The 18,566-nt window shown below is 46.8% G+C and overlaps 2 protein-coding genes across 3 annotated transcripts in view; both read right to left on the bottom strand.

Moving 5' to 3' along the window:
* Positions 1 to 1,687: 1,687 nt before the first annotated feature.
* Positions 1,688 to 12,936, bottom strand: Ropn1l (rhophilin associated tail protein 1 like). The gene is given in 6 exon segments (XM_021183672.2): positions 1,688 to 1,811; positions 1,814 to 1,859; positions 3,768 to 3,943; positions 8,356 to 8,517; positions 10,381 to 10,504; positions 12,646 to 12,936. Coding segments are annotated over 6 exon segments (693 nt in total). The 5' UTR covers positions 12,777 to 12,936; the 3' UTR covers positions 1,688 to 1,757.
* Positions 12,937 to 15,088: 2,152 nt separating this feature from the next.
* Positions 15,089 to 18,566, bottom strand: part of Marchf6 (membrane associated ring-CH-type finger 6) — a 74,848-nt gene continuing 71,370 nt past the window's right edge. For both annotated transcript variants that reach the window (XM_021184198.3, XM_021184199.3), the window contains exon 26: positions 15,089 to 18,467. In XM_021184198.3, the coding sequence (XP_021039857.1) occupies positions 18,377 to 18,467 (91 nt within the window). In that variant the 3' untranslated portion in view covers positions 15,089 to 18,376. The remainder of the gene's footprint in view (positions 18,468 to 18,566) is intronic.

The following is an 18,566-nucleotide window of genomic DNA, read 5'->3' as shown; positions in this document are numbered from 1 at the left end:
ATCTGGGAAGGGTCTCCTGGGGATGCTCTAGTTCAGGCTGGTCTGTGGGGATGTCTGTTGGGAGTGTCCTCATTACATTAACTGAGATAAGAAAACCCAACCCAGAAGTAGGCAACACCACTCCCTGGGTTCATGTGGTAGAGATATACAGATATGCAGGTATCTCTGCAGATGTGACTGGCTGCTTCTGCATCCTGTCATCTTGATATCCTCCCTCCTGAATATGCTACTACCACTGGACAACAGTTCCAGCACCTGAGCCTTCCTGAGATCACTCAGCTGAACATCTGGAGAGCAAACCAAGTTGAGTTCTTAAAACACAAACTTTTCAAATGAACTCACCAGGCCTGGTGAGATAGATATGGGAGGCAAAGGCAGGAGGATAAAAATTAGTGCAAGGCTAGCCTGGGCTACATATTGACCAGGTCTTTCAGGGATACAAAGATCTTGTGTCCAAAAGATAGACAACAGCTCTCAGGGCCCCGCTTCCGTGCCTTGAAAACAGAAACACACTGCCTTATCAGATCCCCTCCCCACAGTTTCAGGCTCTGGATCCCCCCCACCCCCCCTTAAATCACTTTGAACTGGGCCCTGCACCTCTGACACCCAGGGCTTAGCTTTCCTGTGGTGACGGCTCATTATGCAGTATGAACAGACAGGCCTTGGGAGTTACGCTCTGAGGGACCTGGCCCTGTGGTTTTCTCTCTGAAACATGAGTCTTTCAGTCTCAGAGCTCAGACATGTTTTCCAAAATTGATTTTATGAAGCACCTAGTGACTGGCCTGACATGGAGTTGTCTGAGCAAGCCTATGCATGCATGTAGTGGTCCTCCAGGTCAGGGGCTGGTGGTGGCTCAACATTCTATCACCAAGTTACGTTCCCAAACAAAACTGTTCTCTCTTACTCTACCCCAGCCCCACAACAACTCTGCCATATCTTGAGCAGTTCTTGGTAAGTTATAGTGCAAAGAGAGTATCTTGTGTATCGTATGGGTGCATCACCTGTCAGTTAGAAAGCCTTTGGCTTGGGCAGGAAAGACAAGTGGGACATCAGAAGGGGGGGGGGGGAGAGGGAGAAGGAGAGGGAGAGGGAGAGGGAGAGGGAGAGGGAGAGGGAGAGGGAGAGAGAGAGAGAGAGAGAGAGAGAGATTCTGTTAGAGAGCCAGGGATGGATGGATGATTCACCGGGAGTATGTGACAGGAGGCATGCATGGTACCTGAGCACAGGTAACCAGTCACATGACAGAGTGTAGGCTAGAATAAATGGGATATTTTAAGCTATTTCTGGGAAGAGAAGGGCCTAGACCAATGGCCACGGTATCTGTAAATATATTTGGAGTCGGTATCTTATTTCTGGGAGCATGGGGCTGGGAGGGAGAACCAGAAATAACATCAGCATCATAGTTTTTTAAATATACACATTTCATCAAAATTAGAAAATTTTTTCCAGCTGTGAATACTCTTGTCACAGAAGCCCCCTTTGAGGGGAGGGCTTCTCGGCACTGAGGAGCCGAGTGTCTGTGTAGTCTTCTTCTAGGCAGGAAAGGGCTGGACACTGAAAACTTCCCACCCACTCGGCTCCCTGCTCTCTCCACCTTCACAGTCCTTCCACGACGCAGTCAGCAGCAGTGACTGAGTGGTCCCGTGAGTACCCGCCACCCTACCGTCCCTCTGAGGAAAACTCACAGTCACAGGTAATGACAAGCTGTATTTGGCGCCAAGGTTTCTCCTAAGCATGGCTTCAACATTAAACAAGTATCAATGCTCTGCTTCCAGAGCTTTCTCTTCAAGGCTTTCTATATTGTCTTTTTTCCAACGAAGAAGTCCGAAAGTCCTATCATGCCATTCCTTCTAGATTCTCTGGATGGGAAACAGACACACAATCAGAAACATTGTTTATCTTCTACAGGACGCCATTTAACGAGATTATCTCAAACACTGGGCACTTGGGTTTCACCAGACTCCTGCCAACAAGCACCAGATCTGAGCAGGACAGCTCCATTTTCTCGTACAACGATGGATGTTTATTTACAGGTAAAACATCTATGCTGCACCTCTAATCCCAGCACTCAGGAGGCAGACCCAGGCGGCCAGTCTGGTCTTCCTAGACCTCCAAAGCTACATAGAGAAACTCTGTCTTGAACAACCAATCAATAAACAACACAAGTGGTCCATGTTTGGGAGCTACTTTATGCTGAGCAGTGATGCCAGCACACCATGGGTCTTGAGACAGCACAGGACCCCTCCAACCTTCCCGTGCCTCCCACTCACTCTAGCAGAGCGCTCTCTGTTGGTCACCCCAGCCCAGCTCTCTCTCGCACATAGGCCGGAGGGAAACCAGGACTGCAGAGCCCACTGGGCTCTCTGCGCCTCAGCAGCTAGGACAGATCATGTGAGCATCACTGCCCACAGAGGCATAGCTATCATGGGGATAGCAAATGCTGTCAGAACCAAGCAGGCAGCAAGAGGATGTTAGACGGATCAACTGTGGGGTGGGTAAACATATTCCCAATCGGCAGACATATACGCAACATTTCCCTCTATTTTTTTTTTTAAAGAAAGAAACCTAATTAACAGGCTGACACTGGAGGGGCAGGAGAGGCAGGCAGCCCAGGCAGCCTGGCCCTGGCTTCTGAGTGCTCACCACATGCCATTCCTCCTCCACCCAGAGCTGGTGTACTCAGAGCACCCAAGAGCACCAACTGGAAGGTCAATGGCCAGGCATCCGGTTAAAGGGGCAGCCAGGTCCATAGGCTTCCTTGAACCACTACAGTGGAATTTTCCAAGATGGGTGCTAATGAGGACCTGGTAGGACAAAGCTAAGATCCCCCTTGGCCATTTAGAGCCCTTATCTTCAGCTGTTCCCCTTTGAATACAAAACCTATCCCTATTCACGAGCCCTGCCCACCTCCCCACCCTCTCCCTGCTCCCAGCCACACACAGCAATCTTCTGCACTTCTATCTCCCAGTCACCAGTGGTCTGGCATCTGTCAGCACCCTCCACAGCTGCCATGTTTGGTGTGACTGTTGAGCCCCTTCTCCTCCACACATATGTGACATGGAGTCACACCTCCCCAGATAATCCTGGGAAGCATTAGGAAAGACCTAACCTAAACAACTATGAGCTTCCCACGTAGAAGCCACAGCCCTCTCAGACCAAGATGACAGGACTCTCACATCCACAGAGCACAGGAATAGAAAATCTTAGAGGTGGGCGCATCAGACCACTTACTAGAGAGGGAAGATACAGCCCAAGGCAGCCATTACTGAGGTCAAGAGCGCCAGAGGCCCTTCACTCACTCTCTACATTCTATCAGTGCCAACAGCACAAAGAAAGTGTGTACATGTCACATGCCAGTTCCTCAAGTCAACAACAGTGTGGGTAACACAGCATCCATGGGCTGCAGCAGGCTACCCACTGCTGCCAATTCATCTCTATGTTTCATGCGTTGGTGAGGTTAATTCCATCTGTGTCCCTTTTTAATGAGCTACTGTTTAAAACTCTGGCAGAATCAAGCTCTTCTTGTGACAGGACACATTTTCTTCATCTAAAGTCAAGGAAGATAGAATCTAAGTCCCCATCCTAGCAGGCATAGAGAGGACAAGCTGAGGGGCTGTGGCTCTGATTGGCAGCTCCCCTACAAGACTGTTGGCAACAAGGTGGCCATCTTTGCCTTCCACCAGGGACACGTTCTCAGCAGAGAGAGGCGGATAGAGGACATTCTTCAACTGTCAACATACCAGAAACCCACAGCGTACTGTACTTACGACATCAGTCTTAAATTGGTAAGATAGTTATCGGTCTCCACGGCCGGGAGTTCTGGGTCCAGTCCAGACAAGTACTGGTAAACATAGGCAAAGGTTTCAAAGGGGATTCGAGCAGGCCCGCCCTCCGGGTCAGAAGTGAGGATCTCACACACATTCTTCATGGCCGTGTTCAGGGTCTGGACAGGGAGAGGGTACGAAGATGGGCACAGTCAGTCTTGGAGTCACAGAGATGCCAAGCCAACACCAGAGACAGGAATGCAAGTGTGCTCTGTAAACACTCTTCCGAGTGTCTTCTCCACCTAAGTGAAGGTCAAGTGGATACATAGCTTCCACCACATACAGCAAGAAGGAAGATTTGACCAGGATACAACAGAGCATACACAGTGATTCACAGATGCTACACAGAAATGGGAATGACTGTCACAAGCAAGATAAGCATATTATCTTGAATCATCAGCTCCTCCACATGGTTCTGGGTTTGGAGTCTAAGGCCATTTAACCATGACCTTCAGTCAGTGCAGAAACAGACTCTTTGCCATGCCAAGGGACACAGGGAACTAGTGCCCACCTGAGCTGCCCCTGAAGAGAGCACAGTTGGCAGGAAAGATGGCCCCGTGCATCTGCCAATGTCCCTGCCACCCAGTCATCAACATCATTCATACTGAAGGCTTTAGGACTCTGTCAGGCCCAGGAAACTCCTCTATGACCTGTGAACCTCTCTCAGACCTGTCTACTGCTTGGCTCCCCAAGATGGCAACCTAACTCCACCTGCACCCCACCTTCCACCTGCACCTTGACCACTATCCTCAGAACACTCTCAAAGTCCATGCCCAGGTAGGTCTTTCTTGGAGGCCTGCAGAACAGCAACTAATGGACCGGGAACAAGGTTGCAGAGAAGCACTGTATGGCCAAGCTTCAAACACTTCCCTCTTGCTTAATTAACCCTTGTTGAAAAAGAAAAAAGTCAGAGAAAAAAGTCCATAATAGATTTCTACCTAAAAGATATACAGGAACCAAATTCCTTTCCTTTCTACTCTTCTGAGATAGCATAGTGTCTTAGCTAAGCTTTCTATGCTGTGATTAAAACATGATCAAAAGAAACTTGGAGGAAGCTGGGCATGGTGGCGCACGCCTTTAATCCCAGCAGTCGGGAGGCAGAGGCAGGCAGATTTCTGAGTTCGAGGCCAGCCTGGTCTACAAAGTGAGTTCCAGGACAGCCAGGGCTATACAGAGAAACCCTGTCTCTAAAAACCAAAAAAAAAAAAAAAAAAAAAAGAAAGAAAGAAAGAAAGAAAGAAAGAAAGAAAGAAAGAAAGAAAGAAAGAAAGAAAGAAAGAAACTTGGAGGAAAAGATTTCTTGTGTTTTGCTTACATTCCAAAGGAGTCAGGGCCAGGGTGGGGAACCTGGAGGCAGCTATTGACACAAAGGCATGGAGAGTTACAAGCTTGCATGCTCCTTCCAAGGCCTGCTCCCCACAGCTTGCTCAGTTTGCTTTCTTATAGCATGTAGGAACCACCAGTCCAGGGATGGCACTGCCACAGTGAGGTGGCCCTCCCATATCTGTCATTAATTGAGAAACTGCACCAGGGGCCAATCTAGTGAGGGCCTTTTCTCAGGTGAGGTTCCCTTGCCCAAAGTGACTGTAGCTTGCGTTAAGCTGATGTAAACTAAGCAGCATAAGTCACAACAATGAGCTTGCTGCTAGCTGGCAGACATCCCAGGGTTTAAAGATTTAAAGTTCCTTTGGGTGATGTGGTGGCTGTCATCAGCTTGATCATATCTGGAATTAACTAAAACCTAAGTGTTGGGTATGACTCTGAGGAAGTTTTCTTCTTCCTAATTAAATCATTTGAAGTGAGAATACTGGCTTTTAATCCGTATCTTTTGAGGTGGGAAGACATACCTTTAATCTGGACCACCTTCAGCTGGAAGCCTACAGGAGGATATGGAAGAGGAAAACTGGGCCTCTCTCTGCCTTCTTGCTCTTGCTCTAGCTGGCAAGCCTGTTCCTTCAATGGCATTAGAGCCTACTTCTTTTGGATTCTTCAGTATACTGAAGACCAGCGGGGACAGCCAGCCTTATGGACTGAATACCTACTTGATTTGGACTTTCCATTGGTAGACAGCCATTTTTGTTTTATTCCTCCAGTGAACCTCAATTAGTTTGATTATAATGGCTCCTGAGAGAAGCTTGAAGGCACAAGGGCATAGGGTGGGCAGAAACCAACAAATGCAGAGCTTAGAATGGGCTAGGTACCAGTTCCGCAGCGTCCAGGGACACATCAACAATAGGCAATAAGCCACCACTCCGTTCTTCTTCCATGGCACTTGATCCTCAGCGGTTGGTGCCGTTTTGGGAGCTTCTGGGACCGTTAGAAGGGGGACTGAGCTAGAGGAAGTAGGTTTCTGAGAGGGCTTACTTTGCGCTAGAAATGCCACGGAAGCCACCATGCCTTGCCCACCACGATGGTGCAGCATCTCAAGCCGTGAGCCAGTATCTGTCTTTGTACCCTTTTCTTGTTTCCTGACAGGCGATGGGATAGCAATAAGGGCACCCAACACATCTACCAGCTCACTTCTTCATTTCTCCTTTTGGATGAAGTTTTTAGAATGCAGAAATCCAGAACTCCCTTGCCATCCCTCCTGTGTGCTTGTGCATGTCCAGGCCACCGATCCCCCTGCAACACAGGCTCCACAAGTGGATCTGCACAGGCAGCCGTGCTGTCAGTGTACTAGCTAGTGGCTCTGCTGGGCTCCGGTACCTCCCTGCCCACACAGCCCATGCTGAAACAGAGTAGAGTGGGGGTGGGGAAGAACAGACCCCCATACGGCCCAGTGGAGGGAAAGGCTCAGTGCTCACAGCAGACCCTGACCCTGAGCCTATGTGGTACTGGGCACCTAAGAGACTCAAGCTACACGGTCAGTGCCAAAGAAGACTTAGGCTAGGGGACAGGACCAGTGTGACCAGTGTGCTCTTTGGTGTACATTTGTTTCCTAACAACAAAGTAGCACGGAATAAAACAGGACCTCAGTTTCGATGTAACCATGGCAGATGAAGTGCCTTCTTTTACAAAATGGCACCACCTAGTGTTGCTTGCTGTACATAGCTTGGACTTGTTTTTATGACTTAGATGAACCCAAAATCATGAATTATCCTGTTCTTTCTTGTTAAGAGCAAATTGCCACACTTATTTTTAGAGGCATAAACTGTCAGCACTAACCCCGAATGTTAGATATTAATTCTATGCTAATGTAATGCTAACTTCAGAGTTCCTGATGAGCACCCTGACAGAGTTTCTCTAAAGACCACGTTTGCCTTGCTTGTCTTTCCAAGGAATAGGTCCCTGGGCAGCACAGCCCCTGTGAGGCCACCAGCCTGACACTTGCCTTCTCTGAAGGGACAGGGTTTTCTCTGCCTGAGCCCAAGCTGCAGACGATTCAGTCACCTGACCAACTAAGGACAACCAAGGACATGCATGAGCTACAGCAGACAAAGGCACCGCAACACCACTCGGGATGAAGTTCCAGGAGACAGCTGTTTAGCTACCCCATCATACAGTACCAGCTCTGGGGGTGTGCTTCTCGGGGCATCTGGGAAAGCATGAGTTTAAGGCAAAGAACCGGAGGAAGCAGAGAGATGGCTGGCAGGATGGCACAGGAGAGGGCACTGCAGCTGGGGGTTTACTGTCAACATCTCAGTGCCGTTGGACACAGTCACTCTTCACAAAGAAAAAAGGAACTCACACACGGATAGACATTATAGGAAGAAAGAACAGGAGCTCACTCAGTGATTGAGAGCATTCACTGCCCTTCCAGAGGGCCTGAGTTAGAGACAGTTTTCCATCGAGAGACTAACAGGAGATCCAGCACCCTACTGTTAAAGAATGAACCATGAGCCGGGCATGGTGGTGCATGCCTTTAATCACAGCACTTGGGAGGCAGAGGCAGGCGGATTTCTGAGTTCGAGGCCAGCCTGGTCTACAAAGTGAGTTCCAGGACAGTCAGGGCTATACAGAGAAAACCTGTCTCAAAAAACCAAAAAAAAAAAAAAAAAAAAAAAAAGAATGAACCATGAAGGATTATGAGTTATGTACAGTTATGTACTCAGAACTGTAAAGATTGAAGAAACAATATAAAATATGTATCCAGACAGGGGGAAAAAAAAGCCTGCTTCTCCTTTTGAAGAACCATGCAATCACCATCATGCTCTCTTATTCCTCAATTGTTGGAGTTATATTGTAGTGACAGCAGCATTACACCCCATCTACTAGTTATTAATACTGGATTATAAGTCAAAATGTCATGGAATTTTATGTTTCTTCCCACAGACAAAGAAAACTGCTACCAACTTTCAAAATTACATTGTCCGATAAAAGAACTCATTGGTAGACCCCATTTGAAACCCGAAATACATTCCAAGTGCATCCATGTTTTCTCTACTCTTAATAGTTGGAACTGTGGTTTTGAATCATATAACTGAAGTCTGGGGGAACAACATTAGTTAATACTATAATAAACACGTTTTCTGACATGTAACCACACAGATCATGACATAACAATACTAAGAGGCCATCTGTAGGTACATACCCCGCCCAGGGAGCTGCATCCGAGCGCTAAAAACTTGATCCACTCTATTTTGTCCTCACATGGATCCAGCTCCAGGATTGCTCTGAACTTTTCTACTGGCAGGCACAAATTTTTCCACTTCTTCTCAAGATCTGCTAACTCCACATACTGCTTGTGGCTACACTGTTTAGAAAACACAATATGACATACTCAGTGTATGTCGACATCCCAGGAAACCAGAAAGATACTTCTGAAGACATAACTCACAACAAGTGACCATCATGGAAGGAGAGTTGGGCAGGGACCCAGGGGAAGGGCATGGCAGGAAGGGCGGCTAGATGGATCTTAGTATCATTTCAAAAGAGAAGAGGCTAGAGGGTGGTTCAGTGGGGAAAGAGCTTGCCACTCAAACACCCACCTAAAAGCTGGGTGTGGTGGCATAGACTTGAGGATCTGGGGTCCAGTTCTTGGGGTTTGCTGGCCTAAATATTGTGCTCTAGGTGTCACCGCTCAGTGGCATGGCTGCCAATGGCAAAATGGCCCTGTTAAAAGCTGTTAAAAAATGGTGGCTCCTGTCAAAAATGGCAGCACCGCCACATCTCCTCAGTCTGCAGTTGTCACAGGAGCTGCACGACATTTCCAGATTGAGGGTTGGTGGGATTTCAAGTCCTGTGCTTGGGAAGCTCAGGAACTGGGGGTTCATCACCTTCCCCACCAGAGCAGGAGCTACCCCTGAAGAGCTGTCCACGGTGATTGCACCTTTCCTGCTGCCACCTACTCAGGTCCTGAGGAGCTGTGCCTGAGGGTGCCTGAGGGTAGTGACACCTTCTTTCTTGCCTCAGCCTTCTGCCTTGGTGAAACACCACTGCAGGAGCTGTCTCTCAGGAGCTGTCCACAGAGGCAGCAACTCCTCTCCAGCCCCACCCTGCAGCAGCCCCACAGAGATGGCACCTCAGCAAAAGCCGGCTTCAGCAGGGAAAGACTTTCCACCCTGACCCATGGGCCTGACGCAGGGAAAAGGGGGTGAGGAAAAAAGCCACCAATCCCTGAGCAGGAAAATCAGCTCCTCCTCAGTTCAGCTGGGGATCCCCTCAGGATCCTGGGAGCTGCAGCAGGAGGCTTCCTCTCAGAGCTGTGTGATTCCCGGGCTCCCGTGTCTCCGGATGCCCTTCTCTTGGGACACTGTCCCACCTCAGTGCTGGGTGGTTCCTTAGCCCCTGTGTCTCCAGATGCCCTTCCAACTGGGACACCTTCTCCCCTCAGAGCTGTGTGGTTCCTGGGCTTCCGAGTCCCAGGATACCCTTCCACCTGAGCAGAAACACTTACAGCAGGTTTGGTTAAAGACAAAAAAATAAGGTGGAGAATAAATCAGAAAAAAATATATGAGTTGACTTCTGTCCAAAAAACACACACCACACACTCGTGCATACACATGTACAGGAAATCCAGCGTGTGTGTGTGTGTGTGTGTGTGTGTGTGTGTGTGTGTGTGCACACGCACGCACACACACACACATGAAAATAAGGGATCACTTAAAGGGAAGTGAGAGGGGAGGGAGGGGAAGGGGAGGGGGAGGGGAAGAGGGAGAGGGGTATGCAGACATGGAGCACACACTCCCTACTGTCCAGAATATTTCCCAGTACAAGCCTAACTTTGAAACTAGAGCAATGCCCACCTGTAATGCTACCACTCAGGACACTGAGTTAGGAGGGTCACCTCAAGTTTTAGGATAACTGGGACTATATAACAAGTTATCTGTTTCTCAAAAAAAAAAAAAACCATGAAACAAATTTGTGGTGGTTTGTTGAACTCTGGTTTACACACATACACACACACACACACACACACACACACACACACACCTTCAATGTACATTCACAAAATAAAAGTAAAATCTATGCATGAAAAGCTAGCTCTTGGGGTTCTTTCCAAGAAACAAAGTCGGATGTGAAGGTGGCAGGACAGGCCTGGCGACAGAGGGCAGGTATCTGTTTCAAGAGTCACAGATTGGGAACAGGAGCGTGTGCAGTTAAGAAGCTCACTCGCCTGCTTGTGCAGGACTTTCAGGAGTCCCTGAGTCAGGCCTGTGTCAGTCTTCTGTGTGGCCACAGGCATTTCAATTCTGTCCTTTACAGGAAGTGGGTCTCCTCTGGACAGGGCTGAAAAATACCTGGAATGAGAGACATCACTGAAGAGCATCAGCACGCAGGCCACACCCAAGGCTGCCTAACACCGCAGCAGATGCCGGGGGAGCTCCCAAAGCCAGCTGACCACACCGAAGTCCCCGGACTTTGGCTGAGCAACCCCCTTGAAGTTCACTGTGCACTCTGGTTTTTCTGCCTGCAAAGCAGACATGCTGATTGCTATCTGAGGGTCCTGGAAGCATCAAATGACAGAAAGCCTGCATGGGAGCCAGGAGAGAGAGCCTCACTGAACTGTGTTCATCTCCCCTTTGGTTCTCATGTTTCCTTCCTCTGAGTGCTTTCTAAATGAGAAAGCAGAGTCTGATGCTAAGTTTTTCATTGTTTTAAAATATTTTTATTTTTAAATGTGTGTGCGTGTGTAACACACACACAAGTGTGGGTAGGTACAGGTGAATGGCCCTGGACCAGGAGCCATTGCTGGTTGTGAGCTGTGTGGCATGGGTGCTAGAAGCTCAATTCAGGTCTATTGGGAAAGCAAGCAAATACTGCTAACAGAGACCCATCTCTCCAGCACCCCATGCCCTAAGGTTATTCCTTTTTCAACAGCTGCTTTCTGAGGTAATTGGCATTAAACACCTCTACACATTCACCTCTAAGTGGCGCAGACACACAAAGGCTTCCCACTTTCCATCCTTCCCAGTTCTGCCTGCCCCTCCCCTCAAAAAAGTTCCATTCTAGGAATCTGAAAATGTGAGCTGGAGGTGAAGGAGGCACAGAAATGGCTTGGGGCAACAACTTGAGTGAATTCCCTTCGGATTTGGCCAGCACGAGGCCTTGTGCCAGGCAGGGTCTTAAGCCACAGTCAAAGAACTCGTAGCCAGGAAGATGAACATGAAATTAAGCACCAGGACACCAGAAACCATCTAAATCTGAAACATAGATAGATGGACGTGGATAGTGAAGACTGCATAGATTAAAGGCAACCCCCTCTCTCTTCACCCTTTAGGGTCAACTCCACCTATAACCACTAAGGCTTTTGTGCTCCTCTCTGTGGTTTCGTTAATGATCTAAGGAGTGGTACAGAGAGCCACGAGAGAAACAGATACAGAACTGTGGACATAAAGGTCCAGGCCCCGGTTGCAATGCTGTGGCTTGGTGGATTCACACCTATTCATAGTTGTTCCCTCATCGGCAATCTAATGAATCAAAAAAACTTCAAAAAACTCTCTGTAGTATTAATAAATGTGCCAATAGGGGCGGAGACTTGAAGTACAAATAAACTGTCATAAAGATACCCTAGCCCTTCTCTCTAAGGCTCGAGCATATGTAATATAGTTGAGGGGTCATTGAGAGAACTGACAAAGGGTAGGTGCTGGGCTCACAGGTGACCCTGACGGAGCTAAGTAAGACATCCAGGTCCTGTCCCCTGAAGCCCCGTGAGAGGTACTCTATCTACATGGCAAGCGTCTTTGCACAATTAAGGACTTTAGATGGGGGAAACTATCCTGAACAAACGGTATGGCTCCTAAATGTATCACAGGAATCCTCAGGAGAGGAAGGCAGAAGAGAACCCACGGATTGTAGAAGGGCCAGGAAGTTCCAACAGCCGAGTCTGATATGGAAGCAGCCACCCCAAACGCTTGTTGCCTGCTCCACATGTTTTGTTGCTTTTACCTCCAGAGCTGTCGTTTTTTTAAAAGTAAGACGAGTTGTTAAAACAGCCAAAAGAAACGAAACCACTTTAGCTAATATAGTTCAGAGAAAGTTAGCAAAATTTGGCTAAAAAATAGTTATTCTCGTGATTAAAAAGTGGCAGAGTTCTCTTGTAAAACCGAAAGAATGAGTGTTAAGATTATAATGGTCAGGCCCTTGAAAGGGTTCGTGTTCTTGTTTCTAGAGTGTGAAGGTTCGCTAGCTGTGAGCTGTGCTGGCCAGTTTTCTCAAGTGGCAGCCTTCACATACCTCAGCCTCAGTTTGGGGGTGGGTGGGGCATAAATCAGTTATTCTGGGCGGTTTCATTTATAACATCCCTGTAACTGATTTTTTTTTTTTAAACTCAGCGGAGCCACTTTTTGCCCCGCGGTTGGTGTGCAAGCTTTGTTAGTCTACACCCACAACGTCGGCGTCTGTACTCGGTAACGGGGTGAGGTTCCCTGGCCGGCCTTACCCCGCCGACCACTGCAGCACGTCCGCCGGCTGCGTACGGATGGCAGCCTTGGTGAACTGCTTGAGGATGTCCGGCAGCTCCGGGGGGATGTGGATCTGCTGCGCGCAGAACATGGTGTCGGGCAGCGGCATCGTTCTGGGGAGACCGCGGCGGCCAGGGACGATGTGCTGCGGGGAGGAGAGGCAGGGTCAGCGCAGCGGGCGGCGGGGAGGGACTGCTCCGCCCCCTCAGGAAACTGAGGCCCAACCGCCCAGAGCGGATAGAGCACGCGATTGTGGCGTGCGGTCTCCAGGCAACCCGAGCTGCGCATGCGCACAGCCTCAGCAAGCAAGGGGCGGACGTCCGGCTGGCCTCTGGTCGCTGTGACCAATGAATGACCACAGAGCGGAGAGCGCCACAAAACAGCTTGTTTTCCTAAAACGCGGAGGTTGCGCTAATCTGAACCCCAAGAGGTCTCGACCAGGGTCTCGGCTTGGCGTGTGACTCCATTTGGTCCACACACCCACTGTATGAATACACATTTCCAAACCAAAGCAGCTTTGGCCAAAAACAAAAACAAAAAAACAACAAACCATTTAGTTGATAGAATGGGAAAACAAGGACTCTCAGACACTGTTGACAGAAATGAGCGTGTATCTGGGGACTACAGAATTTTCTAACGACTTAGCAATATTTATCCAAAGGGGGGGGGGAATAGGCATAAGGAGTAAATAATAATGTCTATTATGTAGGTTAACCTTTATTAAAACCTCTATCATGGTCTCCATTCAAAGAAAAACAACACAATAGGGTAAAACCAACAGAGTTAAAAGCTGATGTGGGGACTGCGAGACTCGCAAGGCTGGGGTTCATTTGAGCTGGGAATTGGAGACCAGCCTGGGCAACATTTAGTGCTTCAAGAAGCAACAAGTCTGTAACCACCCACACCCCCACCACCACCCACCACCACATGACTGGTGAAGCGGAAAAGATTGTAAAACAATCTGGGTGTGCAGGTGTCTGTTCTTTTTATTCTTAAAAGTCTCAGGTATAAATTGTGACAATTCAACTTTTGTTTTCTTAAATGAATTGTATTTTGCTGTTGTATCTTTAAAAAAAAGTGAGCCTAGCCTACATTGACCTTTTTTCCCCCCTACAGAAGTTACTATTAGTTCGTTTGTACATATCTATAGTGTGAATGTTTGCTTTTCATTCTGTTACCAGTCCAAATACTTCACTTTTTTTTTTAATTTCAGCATCCATGCCCCGTTGTGTGGAATCCACTGAATACATACGGGAGTGTCTGCTTTACCAGACACACCATGGCAAGGAAATGGCCTCCTAAGCAAAATGGGTGTGGTTCCTGAGCAAGAAGCTCCTTCCTCCTCCAAGTACATCCTAAAGCATAAATGAATGAGCAGAAACTCTTAGGCACGGCTGCATAAGCAATGGAGATTTAAAAAAACAACAAAACACAAAAACCCAACGCAATGGCTAAACAACATAAATGGATGCAGAGGGGCCTGTGCCTTGATGACAGCCTACCCATGGTTTTAAAGGCTTGCAGAGTAGCCGCAGGAGGCTGATGGAGGACCAGGTGTGTAAGTGTGCAGACCTATAGAGCCCACTGAAGCAGCAGCTAGGTCTCAGCGGTCTCCCCGGAGTCCTGTGTGCTGGCTTGGGCAGCTGGCTTCTCTCTCTCTCTTCCATCTTCTGGTTACTACTGTTCTGCACTGTGGTCCTTGGAGGCAGACATCTTCAGTCCCTTAACACATCAACTCTCCTAATCACTGTGTTTCAGGAGATAACCAGTTTTGAGTATTGGTTTCCTTTGGCGAGGACTTTCAACTTCACAGATTAAAGAGGGAGGTCTGGGGTTCAAAGAGCATGTTTCCACCACTCCTACATTAAACAACAAGGTATTTAATTGGGTGGAGATGAGGAAAATGTTGAAAGCTTTTGAAAAACTTGAACTTAGAAAAACTAGAAATGGCCCCTAAAACCAAAAGATCTCACAATCATAAAGGAGAAAAGGTCATGAAACCCTTTCCTTCTCAGGCTGTAGGCAATGACACAAAATGGTTTCTGATGTGTCTTGCATCAGGCTCCATCCCAAAGTGATGGCTCACGGCAGTGTCACCCTGTGGCCCAAGTGGAGGGGCTTCACGCCTTCCCGTAGTAATGCTCTCCGTCCATTCGAGTGCATGGGCAGGGGCAGACGTGTCCTCTGCAGGGACAGTTTCCACCCACTGTCAAGCTTCAGATAACTGTTTATCTTTCAACTATAAACACCTATATTCTTTTGGGGTGGGGCCTTCCTGTCACCCAGGCTCCAGCAATCCTCCTTGCCTGTTTCCCAGCTAGCTGGGCCACACACATGTACCACAGCACCAGCCTCAAACTTTCAGAAATTAAAAAGCAATCTTACATCAAAGAAAATACACAACCAAAAAGAAGACAAGGCTACAACTAACATCCACTTTATTCAATTCTCTTCTCTTGACTCGGAAGGCAACAAATGGCCACATAAAAAGGGAGCATTTTTGAATATATACACATAAAATTGATCTGGGTACAGGTGTAATACAAAACCGACCTCCCACATCACTAAGTGTTCTAGTTCACTCCTAAACAGACACCCCTAGGCCTTAGTCACTCATTTCCATCTAAGGTTCTATAGGACTGTCATGATTACAAAATGAGGCACTCAGACAGACAGACAGGAATGGAGACATACATATACATGTATACTGTCTTATTTTTATATTAATGCCAAAGCTATTATTGGAGAATATCTGAAGAAGCCCTTACTCACGACAGCTGTTTAAATGTTTGACAACAACAGCAATAAGCTGAAACAAAACATCTGATTGACAGGGCAAATTAAGTGCCCCGCTACAGGGCAATTTAAGCAAAGAATTTAAAGACCCTTCACAGATGAGGTCTCTAGTAACACTTCAGTGGTACTACGTCATCTCTCCCCTTGGTAATGACTGAACAGTAACGATCCTAGAGGATTGTTTTAAACAAGAACTTTGAGCATCACAATGTAAAATGAGGCATCACAGTAACTAGCCTGATATTCTCCATCCCAGAGAGGAGAGGAAGGAGCTAATTTGGAGCACCGTGCCGAGTGCCGAGTTCTTGCATAACGGCACTGGCCCCTGTGTCTGCAAACACAACAGGGTACAAATGTCCAATGCGTATTTTGTGTTTGTCTTAAAAATTCATCAGCTCAACCTGAATTTAGGAATATACTTTAATAAAGCATTTGTGCAACACAGAAGCGACATGTCTGATAAACTCATAGGAGGATTGTCCCTTGAGGGGAGGGACCGTCTTGAGAATTCACAGTAATAACAGCTATACTGAATGTTAAAACAAAAATTACTGTTCAATACATGTCTTATCTGCCTACCCCACCCCCGGAGAACGGGAGTGGGGGCTGGGACCACAACTATAAACATGGAACATTAAGGCCAGCTACACACAAATTTTACATTGGCATTTTCTTCAGTTTTCATCTAAACTATTAGTACTTTGTAGTTTAAAAATCAAACCATAATTTGTTAATAACGAACAACTATACATTTCGAAGTGACCATCTGATAACTGGTCATGTAAAACTAATCCCAAGTAGTGATTTGTCTTCAAATTATCAATAATAAAGCACAAAGGTCTTTCCTAGTAAACTTCCTTGAAGACTGGGTGTTAGCCTAATTCAAAATGATGCACATCTCTTTATCTATAAATTTCCTGTAAAGACCGGCAGCAAATAGGAACACCTTCTGAACTGAGGGTTTTAAATGTTTATGATATTGTTGAATAAAACCTGTATGTCAACCTAGCAAATGTTATGCACAATAAATCCCCATGAGGGCATCATCTTCCTGAAAGCCACTGGATAAAGCACACAAGAGAGCAGGCCCTGCCAGTGAAATGGGGCACACCTTGGCAATCTGTTTGTGTTTGTTCTCAGAAAAGCATCCAATAAGGTTCACTTACAATTCCAGATGATTGAAAATGTTTAACTTTTTGTGGTAGATCCATAAATTGTTTAAAAATTAAAAATGAAACCTGAATGTTATATGTCCAATATACCAGCATCAAAAGATTAGGCTTTATAGACAATATATATTCCCATTGACAGGTGGCACTGCATTTTAAAATGCAAATTCTTTATGGAAGGACAAAGTCTGAGAGTGAAGGTAGGCTTGCTACAGGAGAGAAAGGCTGTTACAAAATGACAGTGTTAACACTGGATCCATGGCAAGACTGTTTTTGTTTTTTAAATATAATGCTGCTTTAAAACAAAGTATTTGCCTATTACTTAGTGAATTTAAGAACGACAAAAAGACAAAATCAAGAAAGGAACAAAACCAGAAAGCATTGCTCTTAATCTTTTGTTTGGCTTTGTATTTAGAGGTGGGGGCGGGCCCTCAGACCTTTCCAACTATGGGTTTAATACTCCATGGAACTCTTTACAGTCTACGAAAGCTTCTAGCACTATCCTTATAATACACCTTTACCATTAAACACTTGAATGACGTACAACCATCCTAATCTTTTAAACTTTAAACATGAAGCTTGGGCTAGGGGGACCAGGCTTCCTCTGAGTATTAAATTCTCTAAAATCTCACAGCATTTCTCCAATGCAACTCTTCCCTATGGCGAAGGCCAACTCAGTCTGCTTCCTTTCAAACAAATAAAACCTGGTTTTATTTGCGGTTTCCTGTAAACACCATGCCTTAGGAACAGGGGTTTCCTGGTATATTAACTGAGCCTCAGCTGTAGTGTGCTGCCAGCACGGCAGGATGTTCTACTCATCGTCCCTGATGCAGTCGGCCTCACACCACGGCCTAGGGCCTTGACCTGTCACAACTGGTCCTGTAGGTGATGACATCCCCTTAGATTTCTCATCCGGCATGACACTTTTGGCCACTGTTGACAAAAAGAAAGAGCTGTATGGAAGGGGAGGAGGTCAATAAAAAAATCTTCATTTGTAGTTTATCTTTCTAAGTATAGACATGCCCCTAACAAGCACAAAAACCCCAACTCCCAATGCTGATCACTAGGAATATTAAATTATCAAAATTAAAAATAATTTCCTCATCTAGCACAATATACTATACAATATTACAAACACAGACACATGAAAACAATCAGGCAGTAGAAAATGTACAACAGCTTTGGTGTTACATGTAATAATTTCCAAATACGACTGTCTGTGAGGCACTCTGTCCACGTCCCCTACCACAGGCTCCACTGCCCATTCGGCTCCTGGTAAGGAAGGACTGACCAGCCAAGGACAGGATGCAGTTACCTGATGAGGACTGCTGGCAACACCATGCACTGTGCTCCAAAAGATGTCACTCAAAGTCTCGCCTATACACGACTGCTCTGTGGCACATTTCCTGTCGAGATCACAGCAGGTCCAAAATAAAGTGACAACTAGATTTAATAAATTAATATACATTTGTTAAAGATGTACAATGCACATTCTGTTTAATCCAAGGTTTTAGGGCATCAAGGAACTCCTATTTACACATGTACAGATCTCAGACAGCAGTGATGTCGGCAGATGCAGGGAGGAGCAGTAGTGCCGGATGCGCTGCTCTCTGAATGCTGAGGACACAAGTCAAGTACATTTAACTTAAACAACGCTGAGATCACAGGAGAATCTCCAAGTGAGAAGTCCACAACAAAGGACACGAAAAGGCAAGGAGAAGCTCAAGGAGCTGAGACAAGCACTTTATTCTTGGGACGACACTGGAGGCGGTGTAGACGGGCCTTGCTTGCCGGATTTGCGCTCATAGTTCACCAGGCGCTGCCCCACAAGGTACCTAGAGTACAAAAACAGGGTGGTCACTTTCCTGTGTGACTCATACATATGCCTTTCTTCCAGTGACACCTTGTGAACTGTATTCACAGCAGCTTACTAG

The sequence above is a fragment of the Mus caroli genome, unplaced genomic scaffold, assembly GCF_978045245.1.
Source record: "Mus caroli unplaced genomic scaffold, Mus_caroli_1 scaffold_16, whole genome shotgun sequence".
Classification (NCBI taxonomy): Eukaryota; Metazoa; Chordata; class Mammalia; order Rodentia; family Muridae; genus Mus; species Mus caroli.
Note: the sequence above shows the minus strand (reverse complement) of the source record. Positions and strands in the feature narration are given on the sequence as shown.